Raw genomic sequence first — 26,072 nt, forward strand, 5'->3', positions numbered from 1 at the left:
AGGCACGGTGCACATCTAAGGGACACACCCTGGAACTGGGGGCTGTGTGCGCAGAGCAGGGGACTCCTGGAGGAGCCAAATCTCCGGGAGAGTGAGTGCCAGGGGTGTGGGCAGAGGGCTGGGTGACGGAGGAACCCTGTGGAGCTCAGTGCTTAGAGCCCCTCGGGGGACAGGGCTGGCCTCAGAAAGCCTGGGCCCCACCACCACTGAGTACATGCTTCTAGCCCTCGCTTTAATGAACCCAGTGGGAAGGCCAAAGCAGATGTAATGGACAGGGCAGCGCCCTGACTCAGACCCGTGGGTGGCTCGAGGGCAGGCCTGTTCTGCCTGCTCCCTCCCACAGACGCCCCCACCCCACCCTCTGTGCCGGGCCGTCCCTGGCAGGGCACTGAGGTCCCAGGTCTGAGCAGAGTAAAGCCCTCGGGGAGCCGCACCTGCTGTGCGTAATCCGTCTCATAGAAGGTGAGGCCGAGAAAAGGCCAAGGCACGAATGAGTGGGGGAACCTAGGCAGGTTGACTGGGGGAGGCCTGGATGGCGCTTGTGACAATGGGGCTCCAGGCTCACGCGACAACACTGGCTGCCAGGTCTTTGCCCAAGTAAGAACTTGCTCCGGGGCCCTCAGTCCTTAAGGCTGTGACCCACATCCGGCTTTTACAGCCCCAGCTGCATAGACGTGCAGGGCAAGGCCAGAGCCCACGCACGGGCGGTTAGTACCCGCATGGCTTAGGGGAGGAGAAAAGCCAAAGTCTCTTTTGTTAAGAGAAGAAATGGGCCCTTTTCATGAAGTGGAACCCAAAGAGCTCTCCTTAGAACCTTCCACCTTCATTCAGTGGAAACCTTTGGGTTCTCAGAGAGAGAGAGAGAGAGAGGAAATGAAAACCAATGACCCTATCACGGGATCTGAAAGGAGAAAGGGGGTCTTTCTGCCTTTGGGGCTGGCGGTTTGGGGCCCGAAAGAAACACTGTGTGAGCCTCACGGCTAAGCATGCACGTCGCTGTCGAGCCACAGGGACAGGAACAAAGCTGGGCAGGAGCGGACCCAAGTGGACACCACGACAGGTCAGCTCCGAAAACACACGCACGCTCTGTAAGTCCGGGTCTATGTGACGGCGTCACCGTGGAACATTTCTGCCTCTCACAACTGGTGGGAATTATTTGTGTTGCCCGTGGACCTCAGTGCTCACTCCAGCGGGGTCTCTCGGAGTGACACAGCCATGCTCCCCCCAGGGCAGGCTGCGGCACCAGCCGGGGGCTCCCGCTCCGTCTGACGGTGTCTCTTTGTCGTCCCCACCCTGCCCGGGCTGCTCGCTGGCCAGCCGAGACTAAGCCGGGGCTGGCTCGTCCTGGAGCCTCTGGTCCTCCTCTGGCAGGCCGGCCTGGGTCCGGGACATTCCCTGGTTGGGGGGATCCCAGCTGGAGCCCCTCCCTGTGAGCCCGTGAAGGGGGAGGAGACCGGCCGCACAGAGAGAACCGCCATGCTCTGCTCTATAGGCGTGCCCGGGCACCAATGTGCTCAGCTTTAAATGGCGGGGAAAGTTCTAGCACTTGATAAAGAGGACCTTTCCGCTCTAACTTTTCATCCATCTACACTATGGCTGTGATGTAAACACACGTCATGTGCGCCCCGCCTTTCCAAGTCAAAACCATCGTATACCGGGAAGAAAGCAGAGGAAATTGACATTTTGTAAAGATATCAATAAATAAGGGGGGGGGGTGGGAATTTCTAGAAAAACAGCCGTGGGCAGTTAAGATCCTCTGATACTTACTGAGTGCCGGGCAAAGTGCGCTAAAGGGCTCCCCAGCATCTCAAGGAAGGGATGATCCTCAGTGGTTACAATGTGAAGCCTCCCGCCCAAGAAAGGCAGGATTTTCACGAAGTGAGGTCCCTCGATCACTTGTTTAAGGTCTCAGAGCTAAACATTAGTGGCCCTGGAGGGTCTCAAAGCAGGTCTGTCTGCTCTGCCTCTGGCCTTTGTTCTGAAGTCTGGGGACTAGGGTATTTCACCGAAAACAGCCCATCAGATGGGGCCTTTGGGGAGGCCACCCCACACCCGGTCACACAACTGGCCCCGGGGGAGCCGCGCGAGCCAGGTCGCCAAGGGAGACCACGCAGGGCCCAGGGCCCACCTGCACCTCCTCCAACAACAAAAAAATCCATCCATAAAAAAACAGGAAGAGCGGGTCTGTCAAAATGAGAGGTCAGAGGTCACGGGAGGGAGAAAGGCAGCCCCGTCCTCCTGGGCAGTGCCGCTAGGAACCCGGATGCGTGCATTCCCAGGTTCTCTCTCACCCGGAGTGGGGGGGGGAAGGCAGCCCCTTCTCTAACTTAGATCCCAGACTGCTGTGTCCAGCGCCTCACTGTGAAGCAGGACAAAGCTGTCCCGATGCACCCCGAAGGCTTACTGGTCCCTGTGGAGCCAGAGTGAGGTGGGGACTCCTGGGGGGTCTGCGTACCCCACTCCCCCACGGGGGGAAAGGGGATCCCCAGGACTGCCTCTCGAAGCCTGTCTCCAATGGTCTCAAAGTCAAAGGACACTTTAAAGATCTAAGTGATTGTCCTCCCGTGCATGGAGCAGACCGGAGAAAGGGCCGCTCCCCCGAAGTCCCCGAGAAGGCCAGCCCCTGGCTCCCAGCTCCTCCCTCGCCCACATGGCCAAACCAGAACACACGGGCGACGTTTCAGGTGGCGCTGGCAGAATGAATGGCAGCAGCTGCCACGTGGGGCCGCGCTCTGTCCCCGCGACAGGCAAGCCCGCAGGCTCCCGCACACGGTGACCACATCTGGATTCAAGATGCCGCAGATCCCTCTGTTCTTTCCCGACAGGAAGAGCCGGGCGACCTCTGCCCTCCCGGCTCGGTGGGTCGCCGCCGGCCGGTTCTCTTTCACTAAACTCGGAAGGACTAGGGGACGCAGAGCAGCGGCCACTACCAAAGGACTTACTGGCTCCGGCCCTTTGATCACGAGCTGGCTCTGACAGGTGTGGCCCGCAGGCAGCCCATCGGCCTTCTGAAAGGCCGATCCCATCCCACGATGATCTGGGAAGAACTGGGAAGACTCCTGGTCAGGCCCGTCACGGGGCAGTAAGAGCAGGTGTCGTCACCGCGCTCGGGAGAAGTTTTGCTTCCAAATGGCTACGCGTTATTACTATTATCATCCCTCTCTAACGATTCTGATTTGGGTCCCACCCTGACTTCGTGAGCTGGAGTCCAGTTAGAGCTCGTCCCGACGGCGTGCAGAGGCAATTAGAGGCAGAGGGGAACAACAACAAAAAACGGCAAAGACAAGACAAAGCAAAGCACAGAACCGTCTGCCACCAACCTTGATTTTTCACTTCGGCGAATTCCTTGTTGTACTCCTCCAGAGTCTCCCGAAGCTTCTGGTTCTCTGTTTCAATGTCGTGCAGACGCTGCACTTTGAGCTGGAGCTGCTGCCCGAGGTCCAGGGCAGGCACAGGATCTGCGGGAGAGGACAACGCACGTCACCCCACTCTGGGCATAGACCAGCCACGTTCATGGCCCGGAGCATGCCAGCGACGGGGCCCGGGAGGTCAGCGCCCCCGCCGGCTCCCCCAGAGGCCGCCCTGCCCCCCTGCATAGCCCCGGGCCCGCCAGGTGACGGGCCGGGGACGCTTCTCTGTGGCCTACAAAGGACGGGTACGCAGCCCCAGCCTCCAGGGCCACAGGGGAGGTGCCAGAAGCCTTGAGTCTCCTGTAATGCTTGGGAGGCTGGAAGTACCACCGATCCCCTGACAGCATCCTGCCGTCACGGACACTCTGATGGACGTTTTCTCACTGGAGCTTCCCCGCCATCCCAGGGAGGGGACGTGACGGTGTGTCGTGTTCCTGTCTCGCAGATGGGACTAAAGCTCCTGGGAGCACAGTGGCTTGCCCAGGGTTTCCCGGCTCCGTGGCGGGCCGGCCAGCTGCGGGGGGCGAGACTCCCCGGGTCACAGTGCGGATGCGGGAGACCACACCTGCATGGGTCGCGTGAGGTCCCGTGGGCCAACTCGGTGTGCGATCTGCGATCAGACGGACCTACACAAAACTGGATTTTCCCCTCAAATTCCAGACTGCAGACACGGAACTTGCAATACTGACTCTTGGCCTTTGACTCTATTGCTAATTCAGCGTGCGCTGGGGAGACGCTGATGCTCTCTGTTCTTTCCTCTGCTGCCAGAAAGGTGCGTCTGGTCCACCTGCTGGGCACCGGGCGAGCGCCTCTCCTAGAATTCTCGGCCGGTCCGCGTGGAATAACCCAGTCCGCTGGGCTTAGAGGAGATTACTGGAGATATTTCTGGTATGGACGCCAGTCTCACTTGTGAGGTGGCTGCGAAGATTTAGTCTCTGCGGCAGGAATGCTAAACACCGGGCCCCCAGCATCAACAAGGGCATATATTCAAGAGCGCACTTGATTTTCAAATACCAGAGTCATTAATTTTTCAGACCACCCTCGGTTCCTGGAAGCGAGGGGAGATCTCCCATGCCTGAGTCGGCCAGTCCGCCAGGAGCCAGGAGCCCTGCGAGATGCCAGCGTCTCCGCAGAGTTTACAAAGAGGCAGGCCCTGGGAAATGTCCCGCGCAGCAGCGGACCCGCGCACGGGGCTTTAACACAGCACTGGCCGTCATGCAACCCCTGGGGCCGGCGGGGGGGGGGGGGGTGTGCATTTATCCCGGGTGTCTACACAGTTTATGACTATGTCACTTTCTCATTTGTGGCTTTGCATTATTATTTTAATCAGCATTAAAATATTTACATTAAATTAGATTTCAAAAGCTATTCTGGGGAGACAGGTCCTTATAAGTAGGGGGTAGTGATAACCCAGAGTCGGAATTCCTCAGAACATTCCAGGTGCCGTGTTTTTTGTCCTTTTTTTTCCCCCCCCCATTTCATGCTTCTCCAGGGTACTTTCCTACCTCCCCGCCTCCAACACTCGCCTTTTTTCCCCCTTCTTTCTCCCTGTGGCCCCACGCAGGTCAAAAGTCCTGAAGGACAGAGACAGTCCGCACAGGGCCCCCTCGTCTAGAACACCCATCTGACCTTGACACCGAGGTCAGGGAAGGATTGAGAAGGAGAACCGCTGCACTCGGATAAAATTCTATTAACGTTCGCGCATGGAGGCTTTCCAGCACAGCTGCCCGTACAAATTATATTTTTAAAGAGCTAAGCTAGTGTCCTGCCCTCTCCGTCCCGAAAATTTCTGGCGACAACTTCTCTAGTCCATTCCTTTTAAAAGGCCAGGACCCACTGTGTCTGCTTCGAATAAAAAATAGCTTCCCTCGTTCGATTCAGCCAGGAACTCAGTGACATATAAAAAATAACATGCACATTATCAAGTGAATGGGAACTAGACCTTTAGACAAAATTTCAAAGCATTACATTGTAAATGAAAATTCTGGCAATCTCATAATTATTCATTAGGCATGTATATTTAATTTAACACTATTAAAGGTTAATGCCTAAGTAGCAAAACTGGTCACAGAATAAAGAATGAACTCAATGTTCAAACATCTCTATGCATTAAACTTCAAACTTTACTACGGTACAGTTGAATGACTAGACGCCTACAGCATTTGAATATTGTTTTGGATTATGTAAAAGGCATTGCTGAAGTCGCTCTTAGGCTTAATTTTTATTACTTGTATTAAAGGAACAGCTAATTACCACATGACAATATAATGACTCTAGCATGTTTGGGCTGGAGACCAAAACAATGAATCTCGGCGTGCCGAACCCCAACCTGTATGTTAATCCAGGGGGAAATCATGGCTTTTTGTCTCGTTAATGATTCCCGGGGCCATTAAACCCCACACAAGTATTGTTGGGTCTCATTCTGAACGTCACAAGCCTCCGACCTCGGCAGCTCAATTAGGGAATTGTCTGGCGGAGGCCAGAGAGCACACCAAATCCTGCAAACCCGTCTCCTTGCCTCTTCCAGTTCAACGGGCTTGATCGTCGGTTCCATCCACCCAACGTGACAAACTTGCAAAGTGTTTTACAATCATCTGATAGTTAATTCCTAAAACGCTCTTTGAGGCATTATGGAGCTCATTATGCAACACAGGACCCAGAACATAATTACAACAAACAACAACAATACCATCACCTGTATTTACCCAGCACCTTCTCCTAAGTACATGTAACATGACCTCATTAATTCCAGCCGTCACAGTCAGAGGTCGGGGGAGGGGGCGCTGGCATCCCACCCAGGGACTTGGGGGCGGGGAGGGGGGTAAGAGGAGAGAAGTCGGAGGCAAACAGGCACGCACAATTCTAATTAGGATTTCTGCTTCCTGAACCAGCAGCCAACTAAATTATACTGTCTCTTCAGGCACTAATTTAACAAGTATTTCCTACGCATCTCTCTGCTCCGGGCAAGGCCCGGGTGAGGCGCTGGGATGGGCGTGCGGCAGCATCAGCTCGGACCAGACTCACGGGAGAGACACAGCAAGTTCACAAATGACCAAAGAGAAAGCAAGGAGGGCGACACTGACGATGAGATGAGCTGGAGACCACTCCCAGATGGAGACCACTGGCAAAGGTAAACTTTTTTTTTTTTTTTTAAGAGGTGACAGGATTTAGACCTGTGGAGACCGTGGGGGCAATCGGTCCTGGTAGAAGACATAGCAAGTGGGCATGGAAGTGCCAGGCAGGGCCAGGAGAACACTTCAGTCCGACTGCTGGCGCCCACGTACGTTTTATGACGTCAGGACTGTTCTAGGTGCTGGGTGGGGGGCATGGCGGTAAGAAGACGAAACCCTTGTTCTCAGAGTCTTGACACTCTACTGAAATGAAGGAAATGGACAAAAAGCAAAACTAAACAAAACAAAATACTTTCAAGCACTGCCAAGCAGGACTATGAGAGGAAACAGGGTGTGGGAACGGGGAATGGGTCCTGGAGCCAGACGGACAGGGAGGGCCTCCTGGAAGAGGTGGCACCGAGATTAAGATCTGGGTGCCAAAGATGAGAGACTCTGAAGCCTCTTGGCAGAGGGAAGAGCAGTGCAAAGGCCCGGAGGTGGATGTGAATGTGGCATATTCCAGACACAGAGAGAAGCCAGCAAGGCCGCGGTGAAGGGAAGAGAAGGACCGCAAGGGACACATCGTCAGCGACTGAGGCCTGTGTTTAGGGAGCTAAAGAAGAATACAAACAAAGTTAAGGAGAGAAAGAGAAGACATAAAGAAGAATCAAATTGAATTCTGGATCTGAAAATACCAAATACCACCGACGCGGTAAGTAGCGCATCAGTCTCATTAAAAATACAACGTCTGAATCAAGTTTGTATTTAGTTCTACTCCTGATGGGAAAACCAGTCAGCAGAGGACGCTGGCAAGGTAAGCCTCTGGCCCACAAGAAGAAAACTGCAGTACTCAGGACCAAAGAAAGGTTTGTTGGTTTAGTGGCAAAGTATTTAAGAGTTTTAGGCTTAAAGACGAGTTACGCAATTTTCTTTTGAAAAGTTAAATGTTCCACATTAGCTGCCCTGTTCTCTGATGGCAGATGGCTATCTGTAATACGCTGCCTTGCAGACATTTTTGAAAAAACAAATACACGATCTAGTTGACGTTTTAATACTTACTGGGGAAAAAACCACTTCTTGAAAGAAGCTCATGCTATAGTTTTAGAAATGCTATAAAGAAATGCTATTTCTTTATAAATGCTATAAAGAAAAGCATTTCAAAAGTAGGTATTTGGAAACATTCCCATTATCACCTAAACGTACAGGCAAAAACAACATTCTCTACAAAAATGTCTCAGCCACAAAAATGACTGCAACAAATGCAAAGAAATAGGATAATCGGGGGGTGGGGTGGGGGGAGATAAGTTAATAAAAACAGAACTAGAAATGACAAGAGATAATGAGATTAGTTGATGAAGACTTCAACAGCTATTGTAAGCCTGCTCAAGGATTTAAAGAAAAATATGAACACAATGAGGAGAGAAATGGAAGCTACAAAGAAGAATCAAATGGAATTCTGGAGCTTGAAATACAATGTCCCAAATTGGGGAAAAAAAAAAAATCCCTCAACTGGCTTAAAACCAAATTAGACACTGCAAAAGAATAAAGATCAGTGAATTCACAGACATAATCATAGAAACTGTCTGAACAGGAAAAAAGTTACTGAAACCTCGGCAACCTATGGAATGGTACCAGGCAGTCTAATGCTGGTCCTGGAGAGACACAAGGAGTAGATCTGAAGAAACAGGGGAGAAATAGTCCAAATTTGGTAAAGGTTATAAACATAAAACTCCAAGAAACTCAACAAACTACAAATAGGCTAAACACAGAACATCAATAAACCCCAACAAATTGTTGAAAAGAAGAATAAAAAGGCAATCTTAAAAGCCAGAGAAAAGAAGGCTTGTTCTGCGCAGGGGAAGAAAAATAAGACCGACTAGGGACCTCCTGCCAGAAATACAGCAGGCCAGTCCCGAGAGACAGAGAGAGAGAAACAAACAAATAAACCCAAAATCGCCAACGTACAGTTTTATACCCAAGAAAAATGTCTTTCAAAGAAACGAGGTTGAGGTTTTTTTTTTCCCCCACAGATCAGTGAAAGCTGGTGCAGCTCACGGTCCGTGTGCCCACACTGTAAGAAATGTTAAGGGAGATGATACAGACTGAAAGAAAATGGTGCCGGACAGAAACCTGGATGTGCACGAAAGAATAAACACCAGAAATGGTAAATATATAAAAATAAAATGCTATTTTTCTCATTTTTAATTTCCTAAGAAGATCTTTGACTATTTCAAAGCAAAAATAGTAGTGCTCGCTCTGGCAGCACGTATACTAAAACTGGAACAGTACAGGGAAGATTAGCTTGACCGTGCACAAGGATGACATGCAAATTTGAGAGGCATTCCATATTTTTCTAAGGTGAAAGAAGAAAGCAAAAATAGTAACAATATACCGTACCATTAGAACGTATCTAGGAATAAAATGAATAACGATACACAAAGGACTAGAGAGAAAATAAGTGTATTAGAAGATTCTTCCGTTGTATGAGAAGTAGGATAATATTATTTGAAGGTACAGTGTAATAAATTAAAGATGGTGATTGTAAACCCTAAGTAATCACTGAAAAAATAAGATAAAGAGTTACAGAGAACAAGACAATTGGGGAGGTAAAATAAGATCATAAAAAATAATTAAATGAAGCAGGAAAAAAATAACCCAAACCAGGTAACACAAGTAGGAAACAAACAGTAAGCTGGCAGACTTAAACCCAACTTTATCCATAATTACACTCAATGTAAAAGACCTAATGTTCCACTTAAAAAGAACATTGTCAGATTGGACAATAAAGGAAAGCATAGCTGTTTACAAGAAATGCAACTTAAATATAGTAACAAAAAATAGGTTAATAGTAAAAGCATAGAAAAAAGATCAAACATGAAAACATTAATCAAAAGAAAGCTTGAGTGACTAAGTTCAAATCAGACAAAGGAAACTTTAGGACATGAAATATTACTAGGGATAAAGAAAATCATTGTATAAACTTAACAGAAATCGTATGATGCATTTCCTGCAACCACAACAGAATAAATCAATGACGTAACTTCCCCACCCCAAGAAGAGTGAATAAAACCCAAAGTAAGTAGAAGTTGGTAAACAGTAAAAACAAAGAGTAATAAAACTTAAATCAGAGCGGGAAAAGAGAAAAAAGTAAGGCAAGCAAAAGCTAGTTCTTAAAAAAAAGAATCATTAAAATTGACAAGCCTCTAACCAGAATGATCAAGAAGAAAAAAGAGAGAATCCACAAATTCTAAGATCAGGAATGACAAAGAAAGTATCACTACACATCCTAGAGATACTGAAAGGTAACAAAATATTATGAACAACATTATACCAGTAAACTGGATAATTTACATGAAATGGATCGTTCCCTGAAAAATTACCAAAACTGACCCAAGAAGAAATAAAACATCTTAATTTTAAATGTTACAGAAGTTAAATTTATAATGAAAAATTTTGTACCAAAGAAAACCTCAAGCCCAGATGCCTTCACTGGTGAACTAGAGAACTTTTAGAGGAGAACGATAGATATCTTACACCATAACAGAGATGGTGTAATGTAATACTGGTATCACAGACAAATATCTTACACCAACTCTTTCAGCAAATAGAGAAAGAGGCAGCACTCTCAACTCATTTTGTAAAACCACAGTCCTATATTCCTGATGAACGTAAATGTGAAAGCCCTTCATGAAATATTAGCAAATCGAATCCAGCATATTCTAAAAACCACGACACATCATAACCAAGATTTATCCTAGGAAGACGAGGCTGGATTAACATCACAGCATCAACCACATAACTTCACCATATGAAGAGCAGAAAGGTGAAAAATTGTATGATCACCTCAACAGATGCAGAAAAAATCTGACAGAATTCAATATCTACTCATGACAAAAACTCTTGGCAAAGTTGGAATAGAAGGGCATTTTCTCAACCCCATAAAGAGTGTCTATTAAAACCCCACAGCTAACATCATACTTAATGGTCAAAGACCGAATGCTTTTCCCTAAAGGTGGGACCAATGCAAGATGTCTGCTTTCTCTACTTCTATTCACGGTCACACCTGAGGTCCAAGCCAGTGCAAGAAAAAGAAAAAGAAATATTTGACATTACAGATTGGAAAAAGTACAGAACACATCAATAACACTACCAAACAGTTTGATCTGGTATTTATGAACATTCCACCCAACATCTATGAAGTACACAATCTCTTCCAGCGTACAAGGAACATGCGAGATAGAAGATCTCAAGGAATCTACCAAAAAGCTTTCAGAAATAATAGGTGAGTGTGAAAAGGCCACAAATATAGTATTATTATATAAAAATTAAGTGCATTTCTCTACAAAAGTGACAAATGGAAAAGAAAATTATAAAGAAAATACTGTTTGCTATGGCATCCAAAAGCATGACCTACTTGGGGTTATGCTGGATAAAATATGTGCCAGGCTTGTATGCTGAGAACTATAAAATATTCCTGAGGGAAAGCACAAAAGACTTAAATAAAAACACCATGTTTGAAAGGAAAGATTTGATAGTCTTAAATTGTCAATTTTCCTCAGATTATCTATAGAGGAACCCTGATTAAAATTCTAGGACACACATGTGTAAAAAGACGACCAGGGATGCTTAGGTGGCCTCTGCCTTCGGCTCAGGTCATGATCCCGGGGTCCATGGATTGAGTCCCACATCAGGCCCCTCACTCGGTGGGCAGCCTGTTTCTCCCTCTGCCTGCCACTCCCCCTACTTATGGGCACACATGCCCACATGTGCCCTCGCGCTCTCTCTCTCTCTCTCTCTGACAATAAATAAATAAATAAAATCTTAAGAAGACCAAAGATAAAGAACTTATATTACCTGATTAACACTGACTGTAAAGCTCTAGTAACCAAGACAGGGTGACATTAACATAAGGACAGACACACAGACCAATGAAATAAAAGAGATGGTCCTTTACAATATATATATATAGACAGATAGATAGATACATATATGTCTGTCTATATATATAGATGACATATATAAAAGAGGATCTAGACAACTTCTCACACACATAACGTCCATTAATTTTCAATGAAACTTGAACTTAATCTCAAACCACACGTAAAAACTAACTTAAAATGTATTATCGGCCTAGAGGTAAAAGATAAAAATTATATAACTTCACTGAAAACCACACACACAAAAAATAGAGCCTAGTCAATAATTTCTTAGAACATTAAAAAAAAAAAACCCCAGACCATAATAATCAGAGTAACTTGGGCTTTATTAAAATAAAACCTTATCCTTGTATGGGGAGAAAATATTTGCAATGCATATATTTGACAAAGGACCTGTGTCTAGAATATATAAAATATTTACAACTCAGTAATACGATGATCCATTTTTTTAACAGGCAAAAGATTTTAAACCCTTTATAAGGGAAGATCTAGGAATGACCAAAAGGCGCATGAAAAAACAGTCAGCACCAGTCATCAGCAAAATGCAAATTAAAATCACAACAAAATAGGCTATACTCTCCGTGGAATGTGTAGCAGTGAAAAGACTGACAACACCAATTGATGGAGAGGATGTGGAGGAACTAGAACGCCCACTGGTTTCTTGCTGGGGGATAAGATAACACAACTGCTTTGAAAGAACAGCTTGGCAGTTTCTTACACCTGTAACTGCATGCCTGCCCTATGTCTCAGCAATTCCAGTCCTAGGTAGTTATGTATGTATTTGTATTTATGTATTTATACGATTTTGATCATTTATGAGAGAGAGACAGAGCGAGCATGAGCAGGGAGAGGGGCGGAGGAAAGAGGGAGTGGACTCCAGACTCCCTGCTGAGCAGGGAGCCCAATGTGGGGCTCGATCCCAGACCCCAGGAGCACGACTTGAGCCAAAGGCAGATGCTTAGGCAAAGGAGCCACAAAGGCACCCCTAGTCTTAGGTATTTAAAAAGTACGCCCACATAACAGCTGTTGATGAATGCTTATAGCGAGTTAATCACAGCAGCCCTCACGCCGGAAACAATACAGGTGTCCATCAGCAGGTGGATGGACAAGCACGTTATTACCCCACACGGTGGGACACCATTCCATACCGCAAAGGAGAGGACTATGACGACACAGATGGACGGCACAGATGAATCCCCAACACAGCACGCTGAGGGGAAGAAGTCAGACACAGACGAGAACATGCCAGGGTCTCCATTTATGTGGAACGCCGGAAATAGTGAAGCTAATCGAAAGCGACAGAAAGCAGATCGGTGGTTGCTGGGGTCTGGGATCAGCAGGGAACTTTGGAGGTGATGGGAAGGTTCCGTATCTTGACTGGGAGGGTGGGCACGCTATCAAGCTGTACACTTGAGATCGGTACGTTTTATTGTCTACAAATCATGCCTCTATGAAGTTGACTTTAAAATATGGTATTTTGGGGAGAGCACAAAGTTTTTTACTGCTGAGAAAATATAAATTTGAAGTCGTTTTTATTCTTCATCACATCCTTTTAATTCCATTTTCATCTTATGATTTATAATGTATTTGCTACATTCCTCTAATTACAAATGTCTGTCATTTAAACAAGTGAATGCATAAGCATAGGCAAGGGGTATGATGTCAAGATTTGGGGGACGTGAACAAAAGTAGTTTGGAGACCACTGACTTAGACCCATCCAGCTGCCGTGCAAAGGACGGCCGGGAGACGGGGCAGGAAAGGTGGAGAGCCCAGTGGGGCGAGAGGGCATGGTGGCCTGGATGAGGTTGGTGGTGGCATCTGGGGGCATAACACACAGGAAGTTACTTAGGGAGAGAATGTAAATGCAGAAAAGAAAGAGGGTCGGCAGAGTCTGGGGTCTGCCCACATTCAGAGCCCAGGAAGGAAGAGGCGGTCGTGGTGTCAGGGAAGGAGTGTAGCAGGTCGGGGGCGGTGGGGGGGGAGGCCAGCAGGCATAACTGACTCTGGAGTTTGCTGTCATGGGGAGTAGAGAGTTGGCCGGTGGCTGGCAGATGTCACCCTCCTCTGATCACATGTACTTTCTCAGCGAGGTCTGAGGTGTGCGGAGATCGGGGTGGAAACAAGGTATGAAACAGAACACGGATGGGGAAGAGGGGCCAGTCTGTGCTCTTCAGACTTGAAATGAACTGACATTCTCTGGTCTTCCTCTTGTCTTGGATTCTCCGCGTCACCGTAAAGGAAGCGCTGGCACGCTCTGATAAAACTCAATATGGGGGGGGGGGTGTTCTAGAAGGAGGAGGATGCCGCTGGCCTTCATGGAGCACGGTCGAGGCTGGGAAGCAGGGCTTCTGATTCGCGGGGGCCCCGGTGCGCTGGGGAGGGTGTGGACAGCCTGCTGGTGAGCTGCCTCTCCAGAGACACCACGAGGACTGGCAAGAACCACCTCGCCAAAACCAAGCCCACGTCTGTGCAGAGAGCGCTGCGGGGCTGTCCCCTGCCATCGGGGGGTGAATGTGCCCCTTGTGAGTGCCATCCCGGCGATGACATCACAGCGCGGCAGACGCTCCTTTGCGCCGGGGCACTCTAGGCTAATGTAATCATACGATTACATAATTAACCCAGCTGTCTCATTAAGAAAATCAACTGGAATTCAGGGCATAATTAGTCATACAGCAATTAGCATGCTGATGAGCAACTGATGAAAAGCTGTCTAGCTATCAAGTGTGCCAGGACCACCCCGGTTACGGCAAAGGGGGGAAGAGGCGACACACCTCCCCGCGCGAGCGAGCCCAGGATCCCCAAGGCCCGGCTGGTGAGTCCCCGCACTGTGTCGAGGGGCTGGGAAGCCGATCGGCAGGGAGAGCCCAGAGGAGGAGAGGTGGCATGCGGACGTGGCCGTCGGCGCTCAGAAGCCCATCTTGTCACGTCTGCCTTTCTTTAACATGCAGCGATGCCTTGGCCAGCAAATCTTTGGTGCGCAAAACGGAGACGCTCATTGGGCCCCAAATCTGCATGAAGCTGGGCAAGGGCAGCAGAGACGCTCCCTCCCCGTCTGATGTACGGTGACCCCAGGGCTGGGCAGAGTGTGACTGTCCCTTGGCCTCTAGTCCCCAGGCTGCTTCGGAACCAGCTCTGGGCCAGCGGAGAGACAGGAGGGCATCTGTAACCCACAGCCTTCATGGCTTGGTCCTGGCTCCTCTTCCGTCCCATCAGGGTGCTGGCTGGTGCTTGATTCTCGCGTGTGAATGAAAATGCTTTAGGAAGGTAAACTGAGTGTGTGCAAAGGGGATCCCGAGGTTACAGAGTTCTCTCTGGAGGGGCCTGGGCACCGGCTTGGCTGCCAACACCAGGAGATCTGGAAAACACGGACTGGAGCAACCTCGCAGGATCAGGCAGGAGTGGCCACATCCCTACTGTCTTAAAAAATGCCACCAAGGAGTGCGTCCTTTTCAACACTGGTATGAGAAGCAAGGGCTGTTTCCTAACTAGGTCCTCAGATTTCATTTCTTTTTTTCCAAGAGTCTTGCTATCGGAATCCTTGGTCAGGGGCAGGCGGGGAAGGAGGAAGGACGGATGTCACGGTATTTTCCAATTTTTAAATGATGGTGTGTCCTCCCTCGAAACCGGCGTGTCGGGCACAAAGGCCCAGATGATTATTGTCTTCTTACGGAGGCGCATTAAAAAGCAGTTCTCAAAAACGGTGACGTTCTACTTTATTTCTGGATCCTCAAACGCTAGGCGGCCGGGGATATTTACCAGGGCAGGTTTTCCCGAATGCAAATTACAGCCTCCCAGAGGAGCACCTGGGAGCAGGGGCATTTTCGAGCGCGTTCTGAAAACCGAGGGGCCTCTCTTCGCCCACTCTCCTTCAAGACTTCTGCGGACCAACATCTCGGCTCACACCTGCAGGCCAGTTACTCCACGGAAATCAAGGGAGGGCGGGCGCTTGTGAAACATGGAGTTCTAGCAGTGTTTCATGAGCCAATGAATATTTTATGTCGCTGGTAATGTGCTTCCTCAGATTTAAATCTTAAAATAAACCCTTCCAGGCACTGCCTTTGTGCTTGAAGGGTTTGTGTCTGTAGGACCTAAACCACATCTTAGCAAGGAGTGACAGATGATTCTTTGTTGGGGGTTGGGGATTTGTGGGGGGGGGAAGGCAGCGCGGACAGAAGCAAGAAGGCGACGGGAACTTGCAGACAGAGGCTCTTGCGGTGAATCTAGTCCCCAAGGCAGAAAGCCTCTGGGCCCCCCGTGTACAGGCCGGAGCTCCACCCCTTTCTTCTCCCCGTTTTCTAAACTTCAAAAAGACCCCGTTGCCAAGATGTTTCTGAGATGGAGAAGTCCCAGTTGTGTTTTACACAAATTGGTAAGTGTCTCACAAACACTTAACCGACTAGTGCTTCATTTCTGAGCTGTTTTCCATTAATAAGGGTGATTCAGAAACAAAGATCATGATTGTTCTGATTTATGCTTTCCCCTCCGACTATACAGATAAATACGTGCTCATTGTGGGGGGCAAAAAAATCTGAAAAGTACCAAGAAGCAAGAACAAGTCACCCACACCAGGTTAATTCTGGGCCGATTATGCACACCGTAACTCTGCTCAAGATACGGTACCATTCCAGCTCTGCAAGAGCCTTCTGGAGAGGTCGTTCTAGAATATTGCCAGCTAGGGGCAAGGATCACACTTTAAGAGCGGAACCATTTATTTTTCCTTTCACTGCAGTCAGGGATGGAGGCTGCCTGTTTAGCCTGTTTAATTGTGGGAGTATTTTCTCAAAGACTGGGCAGTCTCCCACCAGGCAGAAAGGAACCAGCCAGGGGCAGCCGAAGGCCAAGGCTCCATCGTGTTTGCGCCTTACGTGCTCTAGGGCCTGGTGCAAAACACACCGCCAGGAAGTGCCGGCCAGGGGAATGTGTTTTAAGACTTCAGAAATGGCACGCCTCGAACCTTCTCTTGCACACTCAGGGTCACTGCTGTTGACGGATATTCAGTGAACTTGGCTCTCACCCACAAACACATGCCCACGCAAGGGGACGCTGGCCTCCTGAGCGAACCGGCCATGGAGGGACTCCCCCTCTGGGGGCGCCTCGCCCAGGTCTCCTTACCAAGTCATGTTGTTGGCAGATGGCTGTGAAGTCTTCATGAGCTCAGCACCAAGTAATAAATACAAATCTCAATCAGAGGTGTATTAAAAGAAAAAAATGTAAATATGTCCAAATTGAAGCTACCCCTATAGGCTGACCACGAACATGATATACGATATAAAACACGTCTGTGATGAAACTGACAGATAAATCCATCTTGACAAACGTAGTAAAATCCTGACTTATCTATGAATCGAAAGCTAAAACCGCTCTCATTGACAATAAAGGCAAAGGCCACTTTCAATGAGAACAATGATTAAAGACGATACTAGAAGTCAGGAAGAGAGGCTAATCCTCCCAACTGTCTATGGGTCTTCCTTTTAAGATGACTGATTGATTTTACAGAGAAAGCGGGTAGGGGGACAGAGAGGGAGAGAGAGAATCACAAGCAGACTGTCCACTGAGCGTGGAGCCTGATGCCGATCTCACGACCCTGACATCATGACTAAGGCCAAAATCAAGAGTCGGACGCTTAACCGACTGAGCCCCCAGGCGCCCCTGCTGGCTTCCCTTTTCATTAATAAGCCAGAGGAAACCATGTATAAGCAAGCCCTGACACCCCACCGTGTCCTGGTGAGGGCCAGTGTCCTGGTGAGGCCGTGTCCTGGTGAGGGCTGTCCTCAATCAGCCCCCCACCTCTTTCGTGCAGCGAAATCCATCCATTTGCCTCTAATTTTACTCCCGCCACCCGAAACCAAGTGACCTCATCTCTCCCTCCCCATGTCCCCTTGGGACACCTTTCCGATCCGTTGTCCCAACTGCAATCAGGACAACATTTTTATGAAGCCCATCGGAGAGTGTCATTTCCCTGCTCACAAGCTGTCCCCGGTTTCTGCCTGTGAGATGAAGCCCAGAATCCGTCCCATACCCTACCAGGCCCCTGCCGGCCTCCCCACCAATTTGATCACGAGGGTGTGCGCCCCTTACTGGGGCCTAACTATTAGCAGCGCCCCCTTGACCAGGGACAGTGTTTCTGTTTAGATGACATCGTCCTTGGCCCCTCTTGTCACTGCCCAGGGCGGCTGCCTGGGACCCTGCCCAGTCCTCTCTGAGCTCTACTCCATGCCCAATGGGCGTTACCTCCAAAATACTTGTCATACCTACACTTTAATTACTATGTGTGTGGTTGTCTTTAATGCCCACATTCCCCCGCCCTCCGAAGTCCATGAAAACAAGAAGCCATCCGGCTGATTCGCTCCCGACTCCACCCCTGGGGCTCAGCGTGGTTCCTGGGACCCAGGGAAGGGACAGCTTCCGAGGCGCTCACCAACTCACCCCAGGGAGGGAGGGGTCGCAGCAGTGTGGAAAGAGGGTGTGCTTTGGCCAAAGTTAGCAGGGTATTTCTGATAAAAAGCATCTTAAGATACCCTCAAAACGGACCACGGAATGAAGAACACTCTGGGGACAAATGAGGAAGATGGTAAATTTGGGGGGGGTCTTACCTATTTTAACTGTTTGGGGGACTCATCAGGACGATTATGTATCTCAATGTTTATTCAGTGCCTCTAAGACAAAGGTGCTTGGGCGAAGAGAAGGACCATCGCTTGGGGATTTGGGACGTGGAAGATGAAAAGAAGGAGGAGCCACAGGGCCCAGTGTTTCTTCTCCCCCCAGAGTGGCCCCGGGTGCCAGTGTCAGCCTCAGGAGCGTGGTCCGGTGCGAACAAGGGCGGACCGCACGGGCTCAGCAAGCATGCGGAAGAAATAGTGTGTCTTTCGCTGATTCATTCGACCAGTGTTTATGGAGTTTCTGCGACACGGCAGGCACTGGGGGAGACAGCAGGAGAATGAGGGACAAGACCCCATCCCCATCTCCCTGCCGGGCCAGAAAGGAAAATAGTGGAATGCCAAGAGTTGTAACAGGGACAAATGCAGGGTGCTGGGGATGGGCGTGTGTGTGTGTGTGTGTGTGTGTGTGTGTGTGTGTGTGTGTTGTGAGAAGGGCTAAGCCAGACCTGGGAGGTCCCATAGGAGGGTCTCAGGTTCACCTGGAGGAATAAGGTATCATCTGAGATGGGGCCTGGCCTGCCCGTGGGGTGAAGGATAACCCATTCCTATGAGCCTGGAGACTCACTTTGAGAGGCTGCAGACACGAGGGGGTGGCCTGAACTACGAAGCGGAGAGCAGCAGTGGGGGTGGAGAGAAGTGGATGGAATCGAGAACATTGTGGAGGCAGAATGGACAGGACGTGGTGACGCCGCGCTCTCGCGTGAGCAGCTGGGTTGGAGGTGGTGCTGGTCGCTGAGAGATGCAGGGCAAGGAGCCAGTTTCCTCCGGACACACTGGGTGGTTTCAGGGCGCCCATCAGTCATTCGGGGGGCATGCCCAGGAGCTACCGGCTACATAAGCAGACACTCGGAGGACTCAGAACTGAGCCGGGATGGAGCTCTAAGAGCCACTAGTGTGGCCCTCGGTGAGTTCCGCTGAGGACTCCTGGGTGGCTCTGGGATGACACCACACCTTGGGGCACGCCACATATCACACCTGCCGTACGCCAGGCCCTGCTCCAAGCCCTGGGCACAGAGTGACAATGCAAAGCTGTCCTCAGTAGGACCAGCAGGCATGAAATAAGAAAAGACACAAATAAAATTTCCACATCGTGGGGTGCGGGGGTGGGGAGAGAGGGTGCGCCTGGGTAGCTCAGTCGGTGGAGAGAGCCACTCTTGGCTTCGGCTCAGGTCATCATCTCAGGGTCATAAGGTCATGCCCCCCGTCAGGCTCCACATTCAACGCAGAGCCTGCCGGACATTCTTTCTTCCCCTTTGCTCCTCCCCTGCTAACTCACTCACTCACTCTTTCACAAATAAATAAGTAAAATTTTTAAAGAAAAAAATGTTCGGACGGGTAACGGTGAGTGGGGGGGTTGGTTCTGTCGGATTTCTGGGCCAGCCTCCTTAGTTGCGGGCGCTTTTTCTCCACCTCTTCCCGGAGCCAGCTGTCGGCTCTTCCTGGGCTCCTGGAGCTCGGCCACAGGACGCACAGCTGGAATACCCAACCCATTATTCCCGAGAGCTGCCCCGACTTTTCCGACGTAGCGTGAGTTGCTGTTTCTTACGACCAGAATTTAACATTCCTTCCCTTCCCCGATGTTTCTGGGTTCAGGTAGGACTGCGGTCTACAGCACAAAGACAGTGAAGGCCCCGGACGCCCCCCCCCCCCCACCTGCCTGCCTGTCAGTAAATGCGAGGCTGTTGCCCAGACCCTTCCTGTAAGGCTCAGCCACAGGATTACTTCATCTGAGCAATAAGCAGACTTCAAAACCCAGGCGGAGGGCTCCAAGCTCCATTCCTGCTTTGCAAAGAACTTGCTGGATGTGTCAGACCCCAGCATTTGTAAGAAAGAAATACCTAGGAGGTGCGTGAAAGCGATCTTACGGGGCACGCGGATGTACTTTGATCGACTTTTACTCTTAACAGAAAACATCAAACGTCATTTGCTCCTACCGCCTTACCCCGAAACTGCAAATTTGAATTCTCCAGCCAGAAATGTAATTATGAAGAATATCACCAATATGGGAAAAATGCTGATGGTACGATATTAAGCAACAAAAACAGAATAGCTACCTGCGTTATGATCGAGATTCTATAAAAATTATAGGTCTATAAATGAGGCCTGCTCAGGCAAAGAGGAGAGTTGATTTAAAAACTCTCTCTTCTTTTTCTATGGGAAATTTAGGTGGAGACTAACTGCAAAACGAGAAAGCCAGTAACTTGTTAAAGGGATTGCCCGGCTGAGAAAGTTCACTAAGGGAAGACCCAGGGACAAATGGACTTTTTGAAAAGAGAGCGTAGGTTATTTAGAAAACAGTAGCTGAAGGCTCTCTGGGTCCCTGGCAAAGGCAAAACGAGCTCGTCCCCTTTCAAGTAAGTCATCCACACAAAACTTGCAAAAGAAAATGCAAGCAGGCCCACCAAGCTGCCGATTTCTGAGAAATAGTGCACGTCAGGCACCAAATGATCCAGTTACCGTGAAGAAGGCTCCTCATAAGCCTTGCTCCGGGTGGTCGGGGAACCCCTAGGTGGATACAAACTCTTGCAGAAAATCAAAAGGCTGGAATTTGGAACTAAGGGCTGGAGATGCTCCCAAGACAGTGAAAAGTTAGAAGAAAGAAAACCATTCTCATCACTAGGCTGTTCCCCTACCTTGGTCCATTTTCCAGATGAGAAAGCTGAGGGCCAGAGAAGAAAAGGAATGTAACCAAGACCTCACAACAGGCCCTGGCGGGAGAATCCGTATCTCTCCTCTCTGTCCAAAGTGTCCAGAGTGCTTTCCGCCACCCCTCGCTTGGCTTGGCCTCCATTAACTCCCACTCCCACAGGGGACAGCAGAGCCTAGTGAACCCTAACTGGAATTCAAGTACAGACACCAAGGAGGTTTACTTCTGCTTTGCTTTGTTAAAAGCAGCTCTAGGAATGCCCGTAATGCTCAGAGGATTACTAAGACTAAGTGAGCAACTTCAAATGGCTGGGGAAGGGAGGGTGCTGGTAATTTGGCTTCCTTGGTCTGTAGAGGATGACGTTCACACCGCTTTCCTGATTTTCTGATCTGAGTCTTTCCAAGACTGAGCCGGGACCCGTGGGATCGTGTCCATCACCTCCCCATGGTTTCTCGGTGAGCAGAAGGCCCAGGAAAAGATGACCAATGGGGCCAGTGGCTCAAGGTGCTCTGAATTCTGCCTCACTTCCCTTCCCTCTCTGAATGTCCAGCAAGCATGATTAAAACGTTAACTCTTTAGTTCCTTTACAAGAAGAAACCACCCACCTATGTCCCAACGGGCTGCCTCTTGCCCTTGGCTACAACTTAAGTGAAAGACTTGGCCAGAGGATGCTAATTCCCTGGATGACCTGGGAGGGAGGATGCGCTCCAGGGGCCCTATCAGGGCCATTCCCGAATGTGTAATCGGTCAGCCCAGAACCAAGAACGTTCACGATGTCTGCCTGGCACACGCATGGGTTCTGCTTCTTCTCTGTGAGTGCACAGCACGGCATACTAAAACTAAAGGGAGCCCCACAGGTTTGAGTTTCTGCATTTACGAAGGCATCAACTGGAAGTTATAGGGTTATATTCCCAGAACTCCCAGCTTCCTGGGGAGCTGCCATTGCTGGTCTAATTCCCTTAGGGAAGCCGAGAAGAATAAGCCCGAGACCCACCAACGCACCAACACACAACGCCCACTGGCGGCTTCTGGAAGGGCACAGGCTTACCTGGAACGTCGATCAATCTTTTGTAGACATTCAAGAAGGCTGCCTCGGCTTCTTTGCTTCTTTTACTCAGTGCATCAATCTGAAAGGCAACGAAAGAAGGAAAAGAAAAACAAAGAGCTCAAAACGTGTCAAGAGGTCATTGAGAAATCATCACGCATCTAGAGAGTTCCCAGGGCAAACAGAAGTCTGGTTTCTTCACGAAAATGCCGGACAGCCGGGCCTTCCCCTCGGGGAAGACGGTGGCAAACACACAAAGGGGCGACAATCCCCGTGGGCCCAGCTGGTGAGGGTGGCGGGGCAGAAACAGGGCCGTGCGGCCATGTGTGACCCTTGGTCCCACGGCCCAGTGGAGAAAATGGTCCCCGTCCTTACTCTGTGAGTGTTTACCAAGAGTTGGCCGTACGCCGGCTCCAAGCCCCAGGAGCCGTGGTCCAGCGGGGGGAGGAGGTATGTAAACAAGGGGCTAAATCCCACTCGGGAAGAGCAGAGCCATGGGGACCCTGAGAAAGGGCCACCAAGCAGGCAAGTGGGTGACATTTGAGCAGAAACTGCAGGAGGAGTTCACCAGGTGGGAAGGAGAGACACTGCACGTTCGAACAGCTGGAACCAAACCTTCAGTCTGGGGGTTCACACGTCCTGGTTAAGGATCTGATGAAGGCCAAGGGCCCTGCTTCTAAAACCACACGCACGCGCAGTGATGTACTCTCCTTAGGACACTCACGGGTCCTCTTGTGTTCCATCCATGGGATCCAGGGTGAGAACCCACGATGGGGCTGTCACAACACACCCCGACACCACGGAATGTGGGGGTGTGCTGGGATGCGAACGGGGACGCTCGGGTGGTGAGACCGGGCAGGGAGCAGGGCTCAGACCACGAAGGGCCCGCAGTGTGCGCAGGAGCTGATGTTCAAAGGGGGTCAAACCGAGCTGATAGGAGGCACAGAAGAACCAGACGAGTCAAGGACGACCCCCAGGTTTCTAGGTTAGGCACCAGGCTCGTGACGGTGGCCAGGATTGGTGTACCCACCCAGCCGGGCCAGCGGAACGTCTCTTTATCAACGAAAGGGGACGCGTGACACTCCCAAGTGTGCCAGACACACATCCAAAGAGCCCCTGCTTGCTATGAACTCGGTACGTATTCTGCTCACGTAACATACTTGTTGAAACATCCGATCACTTTTTATACCTGAAACATTCAAGACGCTACATGTACCGAGTTCATACTGGTTCAGGAAAAGGACACTAAATTACATATTCCTTCTGTCCCCTCGCAGAATTATACGCTCTGCCTCCAATGTTATTAAAGAGGCAAAAGGATGTGACTTAATTATAGGGTCCCTCGCGGGAGCCAACCAACAATTTGTTCAGGGCCGAGAGAGGCCACCTGACGAGGGATAGGAAGACACTGGGGAGTAGGAGTCGGGTCTCAGGAAACCCAGGGCAGAGATAACCAGCACTGCCAGTCCCAGCCAGCCGTGCTCCAACATTCCCTTTGAAGTCAGTTGCTTGGAACTCAAATACGTTTTCCTCCCATAAAATAAGACAGTGATTTTCTTTAGGTGCCGTGGAAGGGTTCAGAATAATCCCCGAGGATGGCTTAAAAAATGACAAGACAGTTCTTGCTTTATTTTTACAATAAAATGGTATTCCCCCCGCCCGAGTATTAGCAAAGGGGCTCACTGTATAATTAGAAAAATATAAAAAAAAAAAGAGAGAGAGAGAGAGAGAGGAAAATAAAAATTCGAATTCTGTCACTCTCCAGTAGAAGTCATCCTCTGTCTCGTTTCTAGCTCCCTTCAATTCTTTTTTTTTTTTTTTTTTTTAGTTTAAAAAATATAGAAGAGTTGAATGAAATGTAGTCACAGGCACACTACAGAGAGGAAGTAGGTTCGTGGCGGTCTGGGGCTGGAGAAGATGTGGGGTTTGGAGGAGGATAGCTTAGGGGTGCTGTGTTGCTTTATGGGGCGATGAGATGCTTCACAGTGGATTGCGGTAACGGTCACACAACTTTCTGACTAGACTGAGAATCACGGGCTGCAGACTTCACATGGGTTAATGACGGTACGTGAATTATATCTCAATAAAGCTGTTAGCAATGTGTGTACCTCAAATTAAGGCACATGTAAAATTCTGGACTGTGCTATCATAACGTGTGAATCTTCTCCAGTATCTACTGCAAAATTTGGAAAATATCTTAATAGCAGTATTTCATCTGTATCTTAACTCCCCGCGTGTAGATGCTTTGAGTGAAAAGTGCACTTGGGCGGTCCGTCTGCGGACGTCGCGCTCCCTGTGCTCTGGGTGTTTCTGTTCCCTCTGGAGAGCAGCGGGCTCGTGGGGAGGGAAGCTTCTGCCCAGGAAACAGGTCGGATGCCTTGGCTGCTCTCTGCGCCTCCAGACACCGACAGAAGCTTCTCTGCTCAGCTCAGGACCCGCGGCGGGAGGGTCCCTGGCTTTCCAGGTGTTCTGACCAAGAGTACAAAGGGTAGCGGCCTCCTCTGTAGTGGACAAAGGATGGGATCTGGAAGGATCCCGTCTCTCCCATCTGGGTTGTTGACGGGGAGGGGGCAGGAGTTACACAGCACACCTGGGGACAGTTCAACTTAACGGCTGAACTATGCTCCCTGAAAAGAGGCTGCAGTCCTGGTCCCCAACACCTTTCAACGGGACCTCAAGTGCAAATAAGGCCTCTGCAGGGAAGCAGGTTAAGATGACGTTCTTCGAGTGGGTGGTGATCTAATATGACCCTGTCCTTACTGAGCCACCAGGCGCCCTGGTGATGATGAGGTTTCTTAAGAGGTGATGAGTACTCCACATGCGGCTCAGCTTCTGCTCGATGAGGTCCCCGACCCAGGCCTCTTATAAGATTTCCAAACCTGGGGGCACCTGGGTGGCTCAGTGGGTTAAAGCCTCTGCCTTCAGCTCAGGTCATGATCCCAGGGTCCTGGAATCGAGCCCCGCATTGGGCTCTCTGCTCAGCAGGGAGCCTGCTTCCCCCTCTCTCTCTGTCTGCCTCTCTGCCTACTTGTGATCTCTGTCAAATAAATAAATTAAAAAAAAGAAAAAAAGATTTCCAAACCTGGTAGGATTTGTGGATTCTGGGCATTCTGAGATTTTCTATTCTCACACACTCTTTGGATGCCCTTATGGGCGACAACCCTCAGCCAAGACCGGGCCCCAGAGAGGATCTGGTCAATCCTCTCCCTGTCCCAGCTCCGTGCTTCCCATGGCGGGCTTCCCCTCGCTGTGGCTGGGGACTTGCTATCTCGTGCTCCTGCTTCCCTGACTACCCTGCCGAAGACCTACCGATGCTCGAAGGGGACTTGGGTGTCCGGGTCCCTTGGCTGGCAGGGCTCTCTGAGGCTGGAGGGAGGAAGGCGGAGCCTGGAGCTCAGGGGGCCGGCCTGATCCGTACAGGGGCTTAATGGCACCCACCTCCCAGGGCAGGGCGGGTAGAGGAGGTCACATGGCTACGGGTGGCTGGCTACCCGACAGTGACTGTGTCACCTTCAGCAGCTTTCCTGGGCGGGTCCACGCAGTCGGAGCAAGGAGAGCGGGGCGTGGCTATCCCGTCTGCCACTTCACCCTGCACCTCCTGTCTGTGGCAGGTGCGCCCGGTCTCCACCTGGTGGCCCTGAGAAGTGGCCTTAAGGCGTAGATGGTCTGAAGCAGAATCCGGGCTAGCCACTCCGACGACTTCATGGGCAAAGACAGCCCGAGGTAGAGAGTCTGCCCCCCACCCCCACGCCCTTAAAGCCGAGGTGACCAAGGGGAAGGGCAGAGGGGGCGGCGCTGGGCCCACGCTGGCCCCGCCCTGGGGAAAACCTGTTCTGCTCCGGGGACCAGCCTCACCTCCTGCCACGCCCGGTTACTCCCGTTCCCTGCGGAGGAGAGCAATTTCCCCGCAGCCCGGAAGGCGCCTCCTTGGAATGTTCCTCCCATCCTGGAGGCTCAGCTGACCCATCTGCCGCCACCGCCTGCCTGCGGGACACTCCCACCGCCCCCTGGGATCGCCCCGGGGTTCTAGGACTGCGGGTGGGGCTCCCTGGAAGCCCACGCTATGCTTTCCGTCTCCCCCCACTTTCCTCCCCAACAGCACACAGGAGGCGCTTACTACCTTCTGGTGCGTGCGGGACAATTTGCCTCAATCCATCAGGTTTTAAATCTTTATGAAAATGCTTCATATGTAAAGAGTTCTTTGGCAAGTATTGTTCCTGTGATGATGTGATGACAGCCCCTTGGCTGGAGCGAGCGCACCGG

General features: G+C 50.2%; 1 protein-coding gene and 1 long non-coding RNA gene across 11 annotated transcripts in view; one reads left to right on the forward strand and one right to left on the reverse strand.

Moving 5' to 3' along the window:
• CUX1 (cut like homeobox 1) overlaps positions 1 to 26,072 on the reverse strand; it is a gene marked incomplete at both ends in the record, with an annotated part of 363,457 nt that overhangs the window by 140,747 nt on the left and 196,638 nt on the right. For all 10 annotated transcript variants that reach the window (XM_080830213.1, XM_080830214.1, XM_080830211.1 and 7 more), the window contains 2 exons: positions 3,321 to 3,458; positions 21,813 to 21,891. In XM_080830213.1, coding sequence (XP_080686339.1) covers positions 3,321 to 3,458; positions 21,813 to 21,891 — 217 coding nt within the window. The remainder of the gene's footprint in view (positions 1 to 3,320; positions 3,459 to 21,812; positions 21,892 to 26,072) is intronic.
• LOC308359285 lies at positions 6,372 to 13,000 on the forward strand. Its single transcript, XR_013968412.1, has 3 exons — positions 6,372 to 6,540; positions 8,551 to 8,684; positions 11,913 to 13,000. It is a non-coding gene; the product is annotated as an uncharacterized lncRNA (long non-coding RNA).

The sequence above is a fragment of the Martes martes genome (assembly GCF_963455335.1).
Source record: "Martes martes genome assembly, chromosome: 18".
Classification (NCBI taxonomy): Eukaryota; Metazoa; Chordata; class Mammalia; order Carnivora; family Mustelidae; genus Martes; species Martes martes.